Genomic DNA, 18,995 nt, shown 5'->3' on the forward strand with positions numbered 1-18,995 from the left:
ACAAGACAACACACCGAGGTCAATTTGCTATTTGGCTGCCTGTAGGTTAGGACCCTGAGTTTGAGGCTCACCTGGAGGTGTACTTCTAGACAGATGCAGCTGCTAAAGAAGCTGTGGACAACTTCCCACTGAACCCATGACTCATCTGACACCACACAGCTTTGGACCCGGCATTGTAAGACCTCATCAGGTACATCAGTAGCGGCTACCCAGTGAATAAGAAGGCCTTATAATCCAGCTCTACAAGCATTCTGGACACAATGCCACAAGCTGTGTGTGAGACGAGGCATCATACTCATCCACGGCAATAATGGTCGCACCAGGGTCCCCATTTCCACTGCACTTTATCAGCAGCTCCCAGATATACTACACGGAAGACACTGGGATATGGTACTGTGTTCACAAAGCCACTCACAAGACATCACATCTACTGATGAAGTATCATGGTTATGGCTGCCAAGTGTACAACTTGTTAAAGTAAGTAAGATGCCTCAAACCAATACTATTACCTTAATCCACCCGGCTTCTAACGAGTTAGTGGAAAGATCTGTCCATACTTTTAAAACACTAATGGCAAAGCTATGTCAGCATCACCCTCTAGAAGAGGCAGAAGCTCTGTTCTTAGCCTCATATTGTAGCACACCCCAGGATGGGAACCGTCACCCCAATAGAAAAACTATACGGCCACCCTCACTGCAAGGAGTTCTCAATCCTTCATCCCCAGGTACAGGAAATACACATCAGATACGACAGGTGTCACAGATTCTCTCTCAAAGACCCAGTATGGGCACTTACTTTTTTATGAGGAGACCCCCACTGGTTGTCAGCAAAAGCTGCCCACCTTCTAGGCCGACCCACAGTGATAGTATAATTCATAAACAGCACCCAATGCGGAAAACATCTTAAATGAGTACATCCCCATTGTAGTCTGGTTCCACCACTAGACAATCTGACACAGGTCTCTGTTGCATACTCCCTTCGCTCCCAGCTTCAGGCAGTGTTGGCTTCGGTCACACAGCTTGAGGCTGTTGCCAATGGGCATCACTGTGGGGGTCCGGATGAGGGTTTGTCGGGGACGGCCAGCTCGTCCCATGCATCCTCCGATTGGACTATGACTGTGGCTGCCCGGGATACTGCCCACATTGAGGCTGATCCCTCACCTGTGGTAGAGTGGGAGGTCGTCTCGAGGTGTGGCAGGGGGCGAAAGACATTCCGGAGGGCTGAACGGAAGGCCTCTCCAGTTTGTCTGACGAACCAGTTTCAGGTTCTGTCTCCAGCTGATACTGATCTTCGGCCGGACATGGCTGCTTGTCCTGTTCCAGAGGCTGCCCCTCAGTCTGCAAGATCCGGGCGGTCGCAGAGGGTGGGCTTACTGGTAGTTGGGAGCTCCAATGTCAGGTGCGTAATGGGGCCCCTTAGGGATATGGCAGCAAGAGAGGGGAAGAAAACCAATGTGCGCTCCGTGTGCATACCGGGGGGAGTCATTCCAGATGTGGAAAGGGTCCTTCCGGATGCCATGAAGGGTACAGGGTGCACCCATCTGCAGGTGGTCGCTCATGTCGGCACCAATGATGTGTGTCGCTTTGGATTGGAGGAAATCCTCTCTGGCTTCCGGTGGCTATCCAATTTGGTGAAGACTGCCAGTCTCGCTAGCAGGATGAAAGCAGAGCTCACCATCTGCAGCATCGTCGACAGGACTGACTGCGGACCTTTGGTACAGAGCCGAGTGGAGGGTCTGAATCAGAGGCTGAGATGGTTCTGCGACCGTGTGGGCTGCAGATTCCTCAACTTGCGCCACAGGGTGGTGGGGTTTCGGGTTCCGCTGGATAGGTCAGGAGTCCACTAAAAGCAGAAAGCGGCTACACGGGTAGCAGGGGTTGTGTGGCGTGGACTGGGCGCTTTTTTAGGTTAGATGGCCTCGGGCAAGTACAGAAAAGGCAACAGCCTCAAATGGTGCGGGGCAAAGTCAGGACATGCGGGGACCAAGCAGCAATCGGTATTGTAATTTTAAACTGTCGAAGCTGCATTGGTAAAGTACCGGAACTTCAAGTGCTGATAAAAAGCACCGAAACTGAAATTGTTACAAGTATTGAAAACTGGCTGAAGCCAGAGATAAATTCAGCCGAAATTTTTACAAAGGCACAGACGATGTTTAGAAAGGATAGATTGCATGCAACCGGTGGTGGCGTGTTTGTCGCTGTTAGTAGTAGTTTATCCTGTAGTGAAGTAGAAGTGGATAGTTCCTGTGAATTATTATGGGTGGAGGTTACACTCAACAACTGAGCTAGGTTAATAATTGGCTCCTTTTACCGACCTCCTGACTCAGCAGCATTAGTGGCAGAACAACTGGGAGAAAATTTGGAATACATTTCACATAAATTTTCTCAGCATGTTATAGTCTTAGGTGGAGATTTCAATTTACCAGATATAGACTGGGACACTCAGATGTTTATGACGGGTGGTAGGGACAAAGCATCAAGTGACATTATACTGAGTGCACTATCCGAAAATTACCTCGAGCACTTAAACAGAGAACTGAATCATGGAGATAACATCTTGGACCTACTGATAACAAACAGGCCCGAACTTTTCGACTCTGTAAGTGCAGAACAGGGAATCAGTGATCATAAGGCCGTTGCAGCATCCCTGAATATGGAAGTTAACAGGAATATAAAAAAAGTGAGGAAGGTTTATCTGTTTAGCAAGAGTAATAGAAGGCAGATTTCAGGCTACCTGACAGATCAAAACGAAAATTTCTGTTCCAACACTGACAATGTTGAGTGTTTATGGAAAAAGTTCAAGGCAATCGTAAAATGCGTTTTAGAGAGGTATGTGCCAAATAAAACTGTGAGGGACAGGAAAAACCCACCGTGGTTCAACAACAAAGTTAGGAAACTACTGTGAAAGCAAACAGAGCTTCACTGCAAGTTTAAACGCAGCCAAAACCTCTCCAAATAGAAGCTAAACGATGTCAAAGTTAGCGTAAGAAGGGCTACGCGTGAAGCGTTCAGTGAATTCGAAAGTAAAATTCTATGTACCGACTTGACAGAAAATCCTAAGAAGTTCTGGTCTTACGCTAAATCAGTAAGTGGCTCGAAACAGCATATCCAGATACTCCGGGATGATGATGGTAGTGAAACAGGGGATGACACGCGTAAAGCTGAAACACTAAACACCTTTTTCCAAAGCTGTTTCACAGAAGAAGACCGCATTGCAGTTCCTTCTCTAAATCCTAGCACAAACGAAAAAATGGTTGACATCGAAATAAGTGTCCAAGGAATAGAAAAGCAATTGGAATCACTCAACAGAGGAAAGTCCACTGGACCTGATGGGATACCAATTCGATTCTACACAGAGTATGCGAAAGAACTTGCCCCCCTTCTAACAGCCGTGTACCACAAGTCTCTAGAGGAACGCCACAAGAAAAATTTTTTGGGACATTTCTGCGCCACCCGCGAACTTTTTTGCGGCACGCGCGATCTTTTTTGCGGCACGTGCGATCTTTTTTGTGGCACGTGCGATCTTTTTTTCGCCACTTGCTATCTCTGTTTTTGAGCAACGTGTGTTCTTTTCCCCTGATCTGGACATACTTGATTGGTCTGGTCAACTTTTTCCGTATTTTTCTTATTTAGTGGTCTTCCCTTGGTATTGAACATTACCAACACAATTTCTTTCTTTCTCGTCCTTCCCTCCGCATTTTATTCCTTCTCATGATTAGTATTTCAACTTTAGTTATTTAGTTTCCCTACCCACCAGTTACCCACTATGTACCCTAATCCTATACCACATTATTTACATTCATTCTGGAAACATGCATTCACCGTAGCCAAACTGCAATCCCAAATACTTTTCCTCCGGTCCTGCTTAACCTTTGGAATTACCCCTAAAGGGCTTACCTTAAAAGCTCCCATCTCCGGGTGCAATTCCTCCTTCCACCTGGACTTCTAGAACCTTCAATCCTTAGCCCTTACCTAACTTGACCTGAATCTCTACACTACTTCATGTAACCACCACTCCCAACAGCTCCTATCTCTCTTCAAAGTCCTCCACCTCTCAAACCCTTGCTTGGAGAACACACTCAGGAACATCATCCTAGAATCCAGATGCAAATTTGAGTTCCATGCCACACACCACCTGAAAAAACTATCCACAGTGCTAGTGCAACACCTAAGAAGTGGGGTCCCTCTCCCTATCCCTCACAAACACCAACCACAACAGAACCTTCAACAAACCCCCCTCATAGCCAACAAACCTAGCCGAGCCACCCTACTCAATCTCCCCATCCCAGCACATACCCCACACAGACCAAATCTCAACTATAACCACATATCACCAGTCCCAAATCAGTCCTAAACCTCTCATCCAGATCCCTCTCTCCTCCAGAGACATCTGTTCTATCAAAAGGCTTAACCTTTAGCCCCACGCATAAATTCAACCACACTGCCCTGGTTAAAGATCTCCTCTCATTCACCCGGAACCTCAACCGGAAATATCACTTCACAACCCAAACACAATCCCCAAATACTAGACCCTGTGTTGAACCCTGTCTAGAACAGTTCCAACTGCCTTCTCAAAGGGATCCTCCTCCCCTCCCCCAAAACCATCCCTTGCAGACATTTCAGGAATTCCTCACATCCAGTGTTGCCTCCCAGTCCTTCTTGAAGAACATCCCGACAACTCCCAACATCACCCCAGCTGAATCCCGTGCCATTAAGGAGCTGAAAATAGACCGCTCTATTGTCATCCTCCCGGCGGATAAAGGGTCCACAACTGTTGTACTTGACCGTGTGGAGTATGTGGCAGAAGGACTGCGTCAACTCTCCGACACCTCAACCTACAAAGCTGTTACCCAGGATCCCATTCCCTCCATCCAGACTGAGCTGCAAAAAATCCTAAAAATCCAAGGTCCCTCACAAGGCCTCACAACGGCTTCCACAGACTTACTCACTCCACCTGAGCCACGTACCCCTACCTTCTACCTATTACCCAAAATCCACAAAGAGAACCATCCTGGCCTTCCCATTGTAGCAGGCTTCAAAGCCCCAACCGAACGTATCTCAGCTCTGGTAGACCAGCACCTCCAACCTATCACCGCAAACTCCCATCCTACATCAAAGACACAAACCACTTCCTAGAACGCCTCAAATCCATTCCCACTCCTCTCCCACCTGAAACCTTCCTTGTCACTATAGATGCTACATCCCTTTACACAAACATCCCACATACCCATGGTCTCTCTGCCCTTGAGCACTACCTCTCCCAACGCCCACCCGAAGATCTTCCAAAAACCTCGTTCCTTATCACACTTACCAACTTCATCCTCACCCATAATTACTTCACTTTTGAAGGCCAGACCTACAAACAAATCAGGGGAATGGCCATGGGAACCAGGATGGCTCCGTACTATGCCAACCTCTTCATGGGCCGCATGGAGGAGGCTTTCCTGAAGACCCAACAGCTGCTTCCCCTGGCCTGGTATAGGTTTATAGATGACATCTTTGTGGTCTGGACTCATGGTGAAGAAACACTCCTTAATTTCCTACATAACCTCAACTCCTTTTCGAATCTGAATTTCACCTGGTCCTTCTCCAAAACCCAAGCCACCTTCCTAGATGTTGACCTTCATCTTGTTGAAGCTCACATCCACACCTCTGTCCATATCAAACCCACAAACAAACAACAGTACCTTCACTTTGATAGCTGCCATCCATTCCACATCAAACGCTCCCTTCCCTACAGCGTAGGTATTTGTGGCAAACTTATCTGCTCCAGTGACGAATCCCTCAACAATTACACCAATAACTTGACCAGTGCTTTCCTCTCCCGCAACTATCCTGCAGACCTCGTCCACAAACAGATCTTCCGAGCAATACATTCCTCCCCGTCCAACAACAATGTTCCTACCCCCAGACCACACAGAAGCATCCCCCTTGTCACCCAATATTATCCTGGCCTCGAAAACAATTACTCTGCCAGGGATATGACTTTCTCAAGTCAACCCCTGAAATGAGATCATCCCTTGACAAAATTCTCTCCACACCACCCAGAGTTGCCTTTCGTCGCCCCCCCCCCCCCCCCCCCAACCACCGTAACATCCTCGTTAAACCCTACAATATTCCCAGACTACCTTCTCTACCCAGCGTTTCCTACCCCTGTAACCAACCCCGCTGCAAAACCTGCCCCATGCATTCCCCCACAACCACCTACTCCAGCCCCGGTACTGGTAAAACATACACAATTCAAGGCAGGGCCACGTGTGAAACTACACATGTCATTTATCAACTGACATGCCTGCACTGCACAGCCTTTTATATCGGCATGACAACAACTAAACTGGCTGAGCGCATGAACGGACACAGACGAACTGTCCGCCTAGGAGATGCCCAATACCCAGTAGCGGAGCATGCCCTCCAGCATAATTCTAGGGACCTAGGAACCTGCTACAACGTATGTGCCATTTGGCTTCTCCCACCCAACACCAGTCCCTCTGAACTGCAGAGATGGGAACTTGCACTCCAACACATCCTTTCATCCCGCCATCCCCCTGGACTGAACCTACGTTAAACAACCTCACTCCCATTTACTCTTCAGTCTTCTCCTCTTTCCCTTTCCTCTTTAGCTATTCACGCATCTTTTCATCCTACATAGTTGTGTTTATCTTTATACTATATACCTCTTTACTTCTGTATGCATCCTCTTTGGTTTGAAGCTGGCACAGTACTTACAGTAGAATATCTTTGGCTTCCCTCTGACAACCATGCATCCATCCTTGCTACCCTCCCTATTTTCATTTCCCTGTTGCTTCATAACCTGGGTTGTGAGTAACTGAATCTCCTTTCCCTTCTCACCTTTATTCTTTGGTTCAAAAGATAGTTTATGGATAATTCTATCAAGTCAGCACAAGATTTTAACATTCTGCTAGGATCATCAGCCTAGCCAGCAGAATGAATTATTACTTTTTAGTGAACAGATCAGTTCTGTACTAGTCTTTGGGTGTGTAATTTTGAAACTGTCTGTCGATAGCTTCAAAGGAAGGAGAGAGGTAGTGGATAAAGTAAAGCTATGAAGGCCAATCATGCCTCGACAGCTCAGCCGATAAGGGTACTGTTTGCAAAAGGCAAGATTCCACGTTTGGGTCCTGGACCAGCACACAATTTTAATCTGTCAGGAAATTTCAAAACAGTGCAAGACCCACTGTAGATTGAATAACTGATTCTGTTTACAAACAAAATGAATGAGACTGAACCCATTACAGATCATTTATAATTCTAACCTGAAATGTACAAATTTCAGTAGTTACACACTGTATCTCAGAAATGAGAATCAAAGTACATAAAGTTATCTAAACTGCTCCATGTATACAAATGGCATATCAGTATTCCCTAGCACTGTGAAGAAGACTATTTGATTAACTGTGTAAAAAATATTGCCAAGGAAAACTCACGACTTACACAATGAATTCTATTAAACCTTCAGTTACTGTTTCTGTTATTTCTTTTTCAGTATCCACGCTGTGCTAGACTAGCTACATTATTCATAATCTAGCAATCAATTAGTCCATTGAGCACAAGAATTTGTAATGCACCACTGGCCATTAAATTTGCAGCACCATAAAGAATCTTGCAACAAAAGTCAAATCGATATGCACAACATGCTTGAATATGCATGCAATTATTATTTCAGCACTATCACACAAAGTAAATAAGAGTAATGCCATCAACATTGTGTGTACAAAGAAAGAGTGCACAATAGTCTTCTCACTGAGACATTGCATTTTAATGCTGTTTGTTTGTGAAAAGCTCATGTTATGCCTCACATAAGGAGGAGAAATGTCTGCTGGCACATTCTGGGATCCAGTAGTGGCACAAGTTTGGCCTAGTGAGACTGTGTTTTGTTACACTGCGATATTGCTGCTTGCATTGATTGAGATTTCACAACTCTCATGTGAATATGGAATATGGTTCACAATAGTGTAATACTTTAGAGATAGGGCAACTCATTATGTTAAGTATCAGTTCCTTCATTTGTTAACCAGGAAGTGGTACCAATCAATACATTTTTGTCCTTTTTATACACAAGAGTTCATTTAACAGTGTAACATAACAGACTGAGATTCATGTATTGTAGTATACAATAGTGCCAATGCCCTTGCCGCAATGGTAACACCGGTTCCCACCAGATCACCAAAGTTAAGCACTGTCAGGCTGGGCTAGCACTTGGATGGGTGACCAACCGTTCTGTTGAGAGTTGTTAGCAAGCAGTGTGCACTCAGCCCTTGTAAGGCAAAACTGAGGAGCTACTTGATTGAGAAGTAGCAGCTCTGGTCTTGGAAATTGACATATGACAGGGAGAGTGGTGTGCTGACCACATGCCCTTCCATATCCACATCAACTGATGCCTATCAGCTGAGGGTGACACAGTGGCTCGTCAGTACCGCTGGGCCTTCATGGCCTGTTTGGGAGGAGTTTTAGTTTTTAGTATACACTAAAATATCCTTGATAAAGATCTCAATAAACTGTAATTTTTATGTAAACTCTCATTAGTGTTCAAGTCTGAACCTACACCCATCATTGTATAACTACATTAGAAACAATATTTAACAATGGAAACCACAGGTAGGAGTTAATCTATGCAAGAGAATACTTTATGAGGATGCTATAAAATGATTAAACTATGTGATTAAGATTTAAACGGTTCTCACATTATTAGTCTTCAGTATTTATTTTCTTTTTTCGCATAAAATAATAAAGTTTTGGGATTTAAGTTACCATAAATATAGAAATTTGGAACCTCAATATATTTTAGTGAAAATTTACATATTTTAATCTTAATTGTTAATGATATTATGAAAAGAATAGTTGCTACTCACCATGTAGTGGAGATGCTGCATTGCAGATAGGCACAACAAAAAGACTGCCACAAAATAAACTTTCACCCAACAAGGAGTTTGTCAAAAACAGACAAAAAACACACACAAAGGCACATGTGCACAAACGCAGGTCACACACACATGACCACAGTATCCGTCAGCTGAAGCCAGAAGACAGCAGCAGCAACAGCGTATGATGGGAGAGGCAGCTGTATGGGGGTAAGTACAAGCCTGGGGCAGGGAGGGGGAGGGGGGGGGGGATAGCAGGGTATGTGTAGGGGTAAAGTGTTGCTGGGGACCATGCAGGGAGAGAGGGTAGGACACCTAGGTGCAGTCGGCAGGAGGTTAGGTTGAGGGCGGGGGAGAGAGCAGGACAGCAGAAAAAGAGAGAAGAAAAAGACTGGGTGCATTGATGGAATAGAGGGCTGTGTTGTGCTGGAGTGGAAACAGGGAAGGACTAGATAGACCAGGACAATGACTAACGAAGCTTGAGGCCAGGAGGGTCATGGGAACGTAGGACACATTACAGGAAGAGTTCCCTCCTGCACAATTCTGAAAAACTGGTGTTGTTGGGAAGATCTAGATGGCACAGGCTGTGAAGCAACCTCTGAAATGAAGAAAGTCGTGTTGAGTGGTGTGCGCTCAGCAACAGGGTGGTCCAGTTGTTTTTTGGCCACAGTTTGGTCGGTCACTATACATGTGGACAGACAGCATGTTGGTTCTAATGCCCATGTAGAATGAAGCGCAGTGTTTGCAACTGAGCTTGTAAATCACATAACTGGTTTCACAAGTAGCCCTGCCTTCAATGGGGTAGGTAAGTTCATGTTGGGACTGGAGTAGGTGGCGGTGGGAGGATGTATGGGACAGGTCTTGCATCTAGGTCTATTACAGGGATGTGATCTATGAGGCAAGGTGTTGGGAGCCGGGGTTGAGTAAGGATGGGCAAGGATATTGTGCAGGTTCGGTGGACAGCGGAATACCACAGTAGGGGATGGGGTGCAGGGGGGAGGGAGGAGGCTGAGAAGGATAGTGGGCAGGACATTTCTCATTTCAGGACAGGATGAGAGGTAGTCAAAACCCTGGTGGAGAATTAATTCAGTTGCTCCAATACTGGGTGGTACAGAATTATAAGGGGAATGCTCTTCTGTGGCTGGACTGAGGGACTTTTGGAGGTGGAGGGTGACTGAAAAGGTAAGGCATGGGAGATTTGCTTTTGTACCAGGTTGGGAGAGTAATTACTGTGGTAAAGGCCTCAGTGAGACTTCGGTAAATTTAGAGAGGGACCACTCGTTACTGCAGATACAAAAACCACACTGGGCTGTATGGAAGGGACTTCTTGGTATGGAATGGGTAGCAACTGTTGAAGTGGAGGTATTGCTGGTGGTTGGTATGTTTGATATGGACAGAGGTAATGAAGTAGCCATCTTTCAGGTGGAGGTCAACATCTAGGAATGTAGCATGTTGGGTTGAGTAGGACCAGGTGAAGCAAATGAGGGAGAAGCTTTTGAGGTTCTGTAGGAATGTGGATAAGTACCCTAACCCTCAATCCAGATTACGAATATATCATCAATGAATCTACATCAGGTGAGGGGTTTAGGATTCTGGGTGTTTTGGAAGGATTCCTTTAGACAACCAATGAACAGGTTGGTATAGGTGGTGCCATTCATGTGGTTATAGCTGTACCCTGGATTTGACTGTAGGTAATGCCTTCCAAGGAGAAGTAGTTGTGGCTGTGGATGTAGTTGGTCATGGCGACAAGGAAGGAGGTTCTCGGTTTGTTCCCCGTTGGGCACTGGGGAAGGTGGTGTTCAATAGCGGTAAGACCGTGGGCATTAGGGATGCTAGTGTAAAGCAAGATGGCATCAATGACGAGCAGAACACCACGTGGTAAAGGGACAGGAACTGTGGAGAGTTGGTGGAGGAAATTGCTGGTGTCTTTTTATATGGAGGGTAGGTCCTGGGTGATGAGAGCAGAGATTCTCTCAGTGGCGGCACAGTAACCAGCCACAATGGGGCATCCTGGGTGGTTGGGTTTATGGACTTTACGAGGCATGCAGAAGGTAGGAGTGTGAGGAGTGGTAGAGGTGAGGAGAGAGATGGACTCTGGGGAGAGGTTTTGGGATGGGCCTAAGGATTTGAGGAGAGACTGGAGACCCTGCTGGATTTCTGTTATGGGGTCACTGGGTCAGGGCTTGTAGGTGGATGTATCTAACAGCTGGCAGAGTCCTTCTGCCAGGTAATCCTTGTCCTTCAAAACAACAGTGGTGGAGCCTTCATTAGCAGGTGGTCAGGACCAGTTTTTAGGTGGTAGACTGTGATTCTCTCTGCAGATGTAAGGTTAGTTTGCATGTTGAGGGATTTGGAGAATGATGGTGAGGGGAGATTCAAGGTTAAGAAATTCTGGAAAGTTCATGGGGTGATCTGGGGGCAGTGGGGTTGATTCATGGCTGGATGGAGGAGTGAACTAAGTTAGCCAGGATCCGACATTGGTCGTTAGTTGAGTCTTATTTTCTTTACTCACTTTCCCCAGTCCTAGTGTATAGCCCTTTTACTCATAACTTTTTGTTATTATGCTTGGTATTGTGTGGATATGAAGTTCTGTCTTATACATGTACATTGTTATTCATGTTGTGTTTATCATTTTAAGCCTAGCTATGCTTTTTACAATAAGATGTTTTTGGTCTGCAAGGATGAGTTTATATATAGGTACCAATCCAAGCAATTTGCATCATTCTCCTACCACACCTCACTTCTCATTGTTTTACTGCTCAATCTTTAGATATATTTTTATATATCATCTGTAAACTTTGTTTTAATTGAATTTTTATCTTATGTCTCCTTAGTCTGTCACACTCACTTTCAGGCATTTTTACCAGTTCCCCAGATCTGCATGTTATTTTATTACTCTAGTTCATATTGATCTTGTGAACCACACTTACATAAGCGGGCAGACCAGTCAACCCTCATTTCCTGCTCTTTTGCAGCTATTTACTATGGTCCCCTACCTCACTGGTTCCTACATCAGTTGCTTTCACCATTGTGGTCAGCTGGCTTCTGGGCCATGTGCACTAATCACTTCTATGTCATGCTGTCCAAGTGGGTGCTGTAGTTGCTGGACCTATGTGTGAGTTTTGTTACTTATTTATTTACAGTATTATTGAGTTCCTTTCTGTCCAGAATCCTCCCCAAAGCTTGCATTTTTGTTCCAGTTCCATGTGTTTGTTTGATACGGGTGTGACCCCTAATGACTCACTGGCCTAACCACCACACATCTGCGTCTTCATAATTACTCGTATGTGAGCACACCACTTTCCGCAGCTGTAGCTTTCATTTTTTAGTATCTCAAGCACACAGTACTTGTACATTAGGTGGGCCCCTCCTATTGTTTGCGGTTGTTGGCACCTGAAGGTGACACTTTAAGCTTCGAAACCAGTCATGGAAAAATATTTAGAAAATTGCTAGTAACTGAAGTGGATTTTTATTCTATAAATATGTTCCTCCGTTCCAGATGTTTGAACGATCAAATATTCTGGTCTGGATGTGTTAAGATTTTCCACTTACTGGTCAGTGATAAGTTTCAACTTACCTCTCCACTGTGTGACCTTCTGATCTCTTACTTCCACTTGTTTTCAAATGTTTTGATTCTACATTTTGTGAGGATGATTTCTTCATAGAAGGCTCTTTGCTCTCTCGAATCTTGTGTTCCCGGGAAGATGTCTTTGATTGTGTTCCTTTCTTATCACTTGGTTTCTTTTTTCCTTCATCCTGGAAAGATATAACTTGCTGTTAATCTAACGTACTATAGGAACTATAAAGAAACGCATTACCATAAACAAGAATGACAAGTTGTGCACAGTCAAAACAGGCTACACACACACACACACACACACACACACACACACACACACACACACACACACACACACAAAAACTAACCAAAAAAGCAAAAACTATAAAGGTATGCTACCACTTATAGTAGATGAAAGACGCCACACTTCTACACCTTATTCATGACTGCAGGTACTCCATTTGTCCTCTAAATATGTCCTCCTCATCCCAGGGTCTGGGAGATTGATCCATCTCTAATCTCCCCCAACACAACTCTCTTTCCTACCACATGAAGGCATTAAGAGTTCTGAAAGCTAGGATAGCTTTTTGTACTTTTATACCTGTCTATTGGCATAACTGGGATTTCATCTCCTGAAAGTAAGTACTAGCCAACCTTGCACTTTCAGCTCCCTCAGGTGCAATCTCAGAAATATCAAAAAAATCTTTAAAATTTAATTTTTGTCCTTGATTTTCATTTCATGTGAATTAAAGACAAAACAGGAATATATGAAATAAACACACGTGGATTTACACATTAAAATTCTAGCTGTTTCTAACCTCTCCTCAGCATCTCTGTGATAGTTTTAACCAAAGAGCAAATATTTTAGGGCTGGAAGAGCAATGTAACGGTGAAAAAATGCCAACGAAGAATCAGTTAACTGCTCTCCTTATTGACTATAATAAGGTACAGATGGCAATAATGTAAATATTGGTTTAGAGGACACCAGTCTCTCATTGACATTAGTCTGAGACAGCTTCAGTGACTTGGTACCAGAAAGATGGGCAGAAAAAGACATGAAGGAATGAGGAAATAATTTTATGTTCACGAGTCTTTGCTACGATGTTGTTTTTCCAAGAAGTATTTTAAGAATTCTTGAGATGCTAAAAGCATATGAAGTGAGTTACATGTTTACTTCAAGCAGTGTCTGAGCGTTATTGGTAAATGCTATCTTGTGAATCCCCTACAAAATTAAACATTGTGCCATATTGATCATATGAAAATGCTGAGTTTAGTTGTATAAGACCAACTGAAGAAAATATAATAATCACCAGCCTGTATTGGTCACCAAATGGAGATATAAATGTATTTTTTGAACATTTTGTATTAGTGGTTATGAGACTTTTTAAGTTTAAAACCAAGTTTATTGCCTGTGGAGATTTTAATATTGAAATGGGAGATTCAAAGCAACAAGACTCCAGAACATTTTTTTAATATTTTAAGATCTTTAAACTTGGATTACACAAACAAGTGTCCTACTTGTAATGATGCATTTCTAGAAAATATTATTGTTAAGTTACAAAGAGAGGAATATGTAGCGAACCTGGCTGATGGAGTAATTTCAAATCATACTCCATTGTTTTTAACACTTTACCATAAGCAACCAACATGTTGTTGTTGTTATGGTCTTCAGTCCTGAGACTGGTTTGATGCAGCTCTCCATGCTACTCTATCCTGTGCAAGCTTCTTCATCTCCCAATACCTACTGCAACCTACATCCTTCTGAATCTGCTTAGTGTATTCATCTCTTGGTCTCCCCCTACGATTTTTACCCTCCACGCTGCCCTCCAATACTAAATTGGTGATCCCTTGATGCCTCAGAACATGTCCTACCAACCGATCCCTTCTTCTGGTCAAGTTGTGCCACAAACTTCTCTTCTCCCCAATCCTATTCAATACTTCCTCATTAGTTATGTGATCTATCCATCTAATCTTCAGCATTTTTCTGTAGCACCACATTTCAAAAGCTTCTATTCTCTTCTTGTCCAAACTATTTACCGTCCATGTTTCACTTCCATACATGGCTACACTCCATACAAATACTTTCAGAAATGACTTCCGGACACTTAAATCTATACTTGATGTTAACAAATTTCTCTTCTTCAGAAACGCTTTCCTTGCCATTGCCAGTCTACATTTTATATCCTCTCTACTTCGACCATCATCAGTTATTTTGCTCCCCACATAGCAAAACTCCTTTACTACTTCAAGTGTCTCATTTTCTAATCTAATACCCTCAACATCACCCGACTTAATTCGACTACATTCCATTATCCTCGTTTTGCTTTTGTTGATGTTCATCTTATATCCTCCCTTCAAGGCACCATCCATTCCGTTCAACTGCTCTTCCAAGTCCTTTGCTGTCTCTGACAGAATTACAATGTCATCGGCGAACCTCAAAGTTTTTATTTCTTCTCCATGGATTTTAATACCTACTCCGAATTTTTCTTTTGTTTCCTTTACTGCTTGCTCAATATACAGATTGAATAACATCGGGGAGAGGCTACAACCCTGTCTTACTCCCTTCTTAACCACTGCTTCCCTTTCATGTCCCTCGACTCTTATAACTGCCATCTGGTTTCTGTACAAATTGTAAATAGCCTTTCGCTCCCTGTATTTTACCCCTGCCATCTTTAGAATTTGAAAGAGAGTATTCCAGTCAACATTGTCAAAAGCTTTCTCTAAGTCTACAAATGCTAGAAACGTATGTTTGCCTTTCCTTAATCTTTCTTCTAAGATATGTCGTAAGGTCAGTATTGCCTCACGTGTTCCAACATTTCTACGGAATCCAAACTGATCTTCCCCGAGGTCGGCTTCTACCAGTTTTTCCATTCGTCTGTAAAGAATTCATGTTAGTATTTTGCAGCTGTGGCTTATTAAACTGATTGTTCGGTAATTTTCACATCTGTCAACACCTGCTTTCTTTGGGATTGGAATTATTATATTCTTCTTGAAGTCTGAGGGTATTTTGCCTGTTTCATACATCTTGCTCACCAGATGGTAGAGTTTTGTCAGGACTGGCTCTCCCAAGGCCGTCAGTAGTTCCAATGGAATGTTGTCTACTCCGGGGGCCTTGTTTCGACTCAGTTCTTTCAGTGCTCTGTCAAACTCTTCATGCAGTATCGTATCTCCCATTTCGTCTTCATCTACATCCTCTTCCATTTCCATAATATTGTCCTCAAGTTCATCGCCCTTGTATAGACCCTCTATATACTCCTTCCACCTTTCTGCTTTCCCTTCTTTGCTTAGAACTGGGTTTCCATCTGAGCTCTTGATGTTCATACAAGTGGTTCTCTTATCTCCAAAGGTCTCTTTAATTTTCCTGTAGGCAGTATCTATCTTACCCCTAGTGAGATAAGCCTCCACATCCTTACATTTGTCCTCTAGCCATCCCTGCTTAGCCATTTTGCACTTCCTGTCGATCTCATTTTTGAGACGTTTGTATTCCTTTTTGCCTGCTTCACTTGCTGCATTTTTATATTTTCTCCTTTCATCAATTAAATTCAATATTTCTTCTGTTACCCAAGGATTTCTACTAGCCCTCGTCTTTTTACCTACTTTATCCTCTGCAGCCTTCACTATTTCATCCCTCAAAGCTACCCATTCTTCTTCTACTGTATTTCTTTCCCCCATACCGGTCAATTGTTCCCTTATGCTCTCCCTGAAACTCTGTACAACCTCTGGTTCTTTCAGTTTATCCAGGTCCCATCTCCTTAAATTCCCACCTTTTTGCAGTTTCTTCAGTTTTAATCTACAGGTCATAACCAATAGATTGTGGTCAGAGTCCACATCTGCCCCTGGAAATGTCTTACAATTTAAAACTTGGTTCCTAAATCTCTGTCTTACCATTATATAATCTATCTGATACCTTTTAGTATCTCCAGGGTTCTTCCATGTATACAATCTTCTATCATGATTCTTAAACCAAGTGTTAGCTATGATTAAGTTGTGCTCTGTGCAAAATTCTACCAGGCCCTCTTTCATTTCTTAGCCCCAATCCATATTCACCTACTACGTTTCCTTCTCTCCCTTTTCCTACACTCAAATTCCAGTCACCCATGACTATTAAATTTTCGTCTCCCTTCACTATCTGAATAATTTCTTTTATTTCATCATACATTTCTTCAATTTCTTCGTCATCTGCAGAGGTAGTTGGCATATAAACTTGTATTACTGTAGTAGTCAAATGAATCTAGTGTGGCACCGATAAGAGGACAAAGAGAGGACCACAATGCATTATTTATTGACAAGTTAAAGAAAAAAAACTGGGACTCTGTTTATCAGTGTCAAACAAAAAAAATTGGAGCTGAATATGATTTTTCTGACTTTTTAAATTAAATATAGAGACTTACGGCTTTCATGTTCTCATTAGAAAAATTATCTCCTCAAAGAAATCTAAAAATACAAAAATTGACTGGTATACAAGAGAAATGTCAGAAATTAGAGAAAACTTGCTCATACAGTATTAAATATATAAAAGCGGGAATAACTGGTGGACTGAACAGAGGGATATGGATTACGGTGCTTACGTTAGAAGTAGAAAGTATTACAAAACTAGGCTCATACAACAACAAAAATGTTAAAGGTATACAGAAGGTGCTCCAAATAAGTGTAAGGCAATATGGGAAGTTATCAGACAAGATAATTCTTCCAGCCAGAAATCTCAAACTCAGCTTGATCCAGGAGAATTGAATGACTGCTTTGTCACATCAGCCACATAATGAGAAGCAAAATTAAGGCCACAGAACATTTGCATGGGATATGATTGGTCCCCAGCTGTCTGAAGGGCCTTTGTTTGTAAAATTTAAGATTTTCCCAGCGAATCAACTGTTCAAAAAGATTTCGAGCTTGCAGCTGGTCGTCAACCAGCTGCAAGCCCGAAATCTTTTTGAACGGGCCTTTGTTTCATTGGCATAAAACCACGGCCAAGAAGGTGTGTAAAACTTTTCCACATTACCTAATTCCAAAAGTGTGGAATCTTATTGGATGTATAATTATGTTGTTAAATGAATGGTTCACTTGATAAGTAAGCCACTGCGTTTTATTTTTAATAACTGTTTAGAGTATGGAGTTTTTCCAGATTGACTCAAAACCTCAAAAGTTATCACTATATTCAAAACAGGCGATAAACAACTCCCCACAGAACTACCTGTCAGCTTCTATAGGGCCAATATTTTCCAACATATTTAAGAAATTATTTTGAAAAGCATGTCCATCTTTGCAACCATCAATGTGGATTACAGCCAGGTAAAAATACCACTGTAGCTGTCCTGGAAATTGTTGATCAGACTTTAACAGCTTTCGAAAATAAAAAGACAGTTTCACTTGTATGATATGATCAAATAAAGCAGTTGACTGCGTTCCTTTTAACATATAAATAACAAAATTAGAGTTTATGGTGTACAAAAATCTACAACAGCAGTAATTTCTTCCTATTTGAAGTCTGTCTCAATTAGAAATAGACACTTCCCTCTTAGTAGAAATTGATACACACGTTCTATAAGGCTCTGTCATTGGCCACTTCTTTTTCACTGTGGCTGTCAATCACCTGCCTCACTGTGTATCACAGTCAGTTATCTGGTATGCTGATGATACAACTTTACTTACTTCACATCATGGCATCCCAACTCTTGATAATACTGTGCACGACACTCTTGACTCTGCATTAATTTGGTTTGCAGCCAATAAACTTGTTTGTAATCCAGACAAAACCCAAAAGTTTATATTAAGATTGTCTAAGGATGTGGATAATAAATGTGTCAAGCTCTTAGGAAAACATATTGATGCCAAACTCAATTGGGAAGAGCATATCAACTAAGTCTCAAAAAGATTTCATGAGTGTACTATCTTATGTGGAATTATTATCTCTGTATAACATATTTCTTTCAGTCACACATATCATATGGCCTACTCATATGCGGACATTCTTCTCATATTAATAACATTTATGAAAAGTCTGAATAATTTGCAAAGCTAGTCCTACAGAGCACTGCTGCCCTCTTTTTACCGGGCTTACAATACTAACTGTATTGAATCTATATATCTATGAGTCTGCACTCTTTGTCAAGAATAACATTAAGGAAAGTGTTATCAGGGAAACAATTCATGAACATGACACTAGAATTAAGGCAGACATTGAAATCCCGAGGCACAGGCTTGAAATAACATGAAACTCCCATAAAGTGAATGCCCTCAAAATTTTTAACAAGATGCCTCTTGCTACTCAATCCTTGCCATTTAAAAAATTAAAATTCTATGACAACCAAACAAAAAATCAAAGTTACGATATGAAAGAGTTCTGCAATATGGATAATATTGGTATTAATACACTATGTGATCAAAAGTATCCGGACACTCCCAAAAACATACTTTTTCATTAGGTGCACTGTGCTACCACCTATTGCCAAGTACCCCATAGCAGTCACCTCAGTAGCCATTAGACATCGTGAGAGAGCATAATGGGGCACTCCACGGAACTCACAGACTTCGAACGTGGTCAGGTGATTGGGTGTCACTTGT

General features: G+C 42.6%; 1 protein-coding gene across 1 annotated transcript in view; it reads right to left on the reverse strand.

Annotated features, from left to right (window-relative positions):
- The window catches only part of LOC126092482 (TRAF3-interacting protein 1), a 229,920-nt gene that overhangs the window by 117,380 nt on the left and 93,545 nt on the right, over positions 1 to 18,995 (reverse strand). The window contains exon 5 of the mRNA XM_049908100.1: positions 12,456 to 12,634. Coding sequence (XP_049764057.1) covers positions 12,456 to 12,634 — 179 coding nt within the window. The remainder of the gene's footprint in view (positions 1 to 12,455; positions 12,635 to 18,995) is intronic.

The sequence above is a fragment of the Schistocerca cancellata genome, chromosome 7 (genome assembly GCF_023864275.1).
Source record: "Schistocerca cancellata isolate TAMUIC-IGC-003103 chromosome 7, iqSchCanc2.1, whole genome shotgun sequence".
Classification (NCBI taxonomy): domain Eukaryota; kingdom Metazoa; phylum Arthropoda; class Insecta; order Orthoptera; family Acrididae; genus Schistocerca; species Schistocerca cancellata.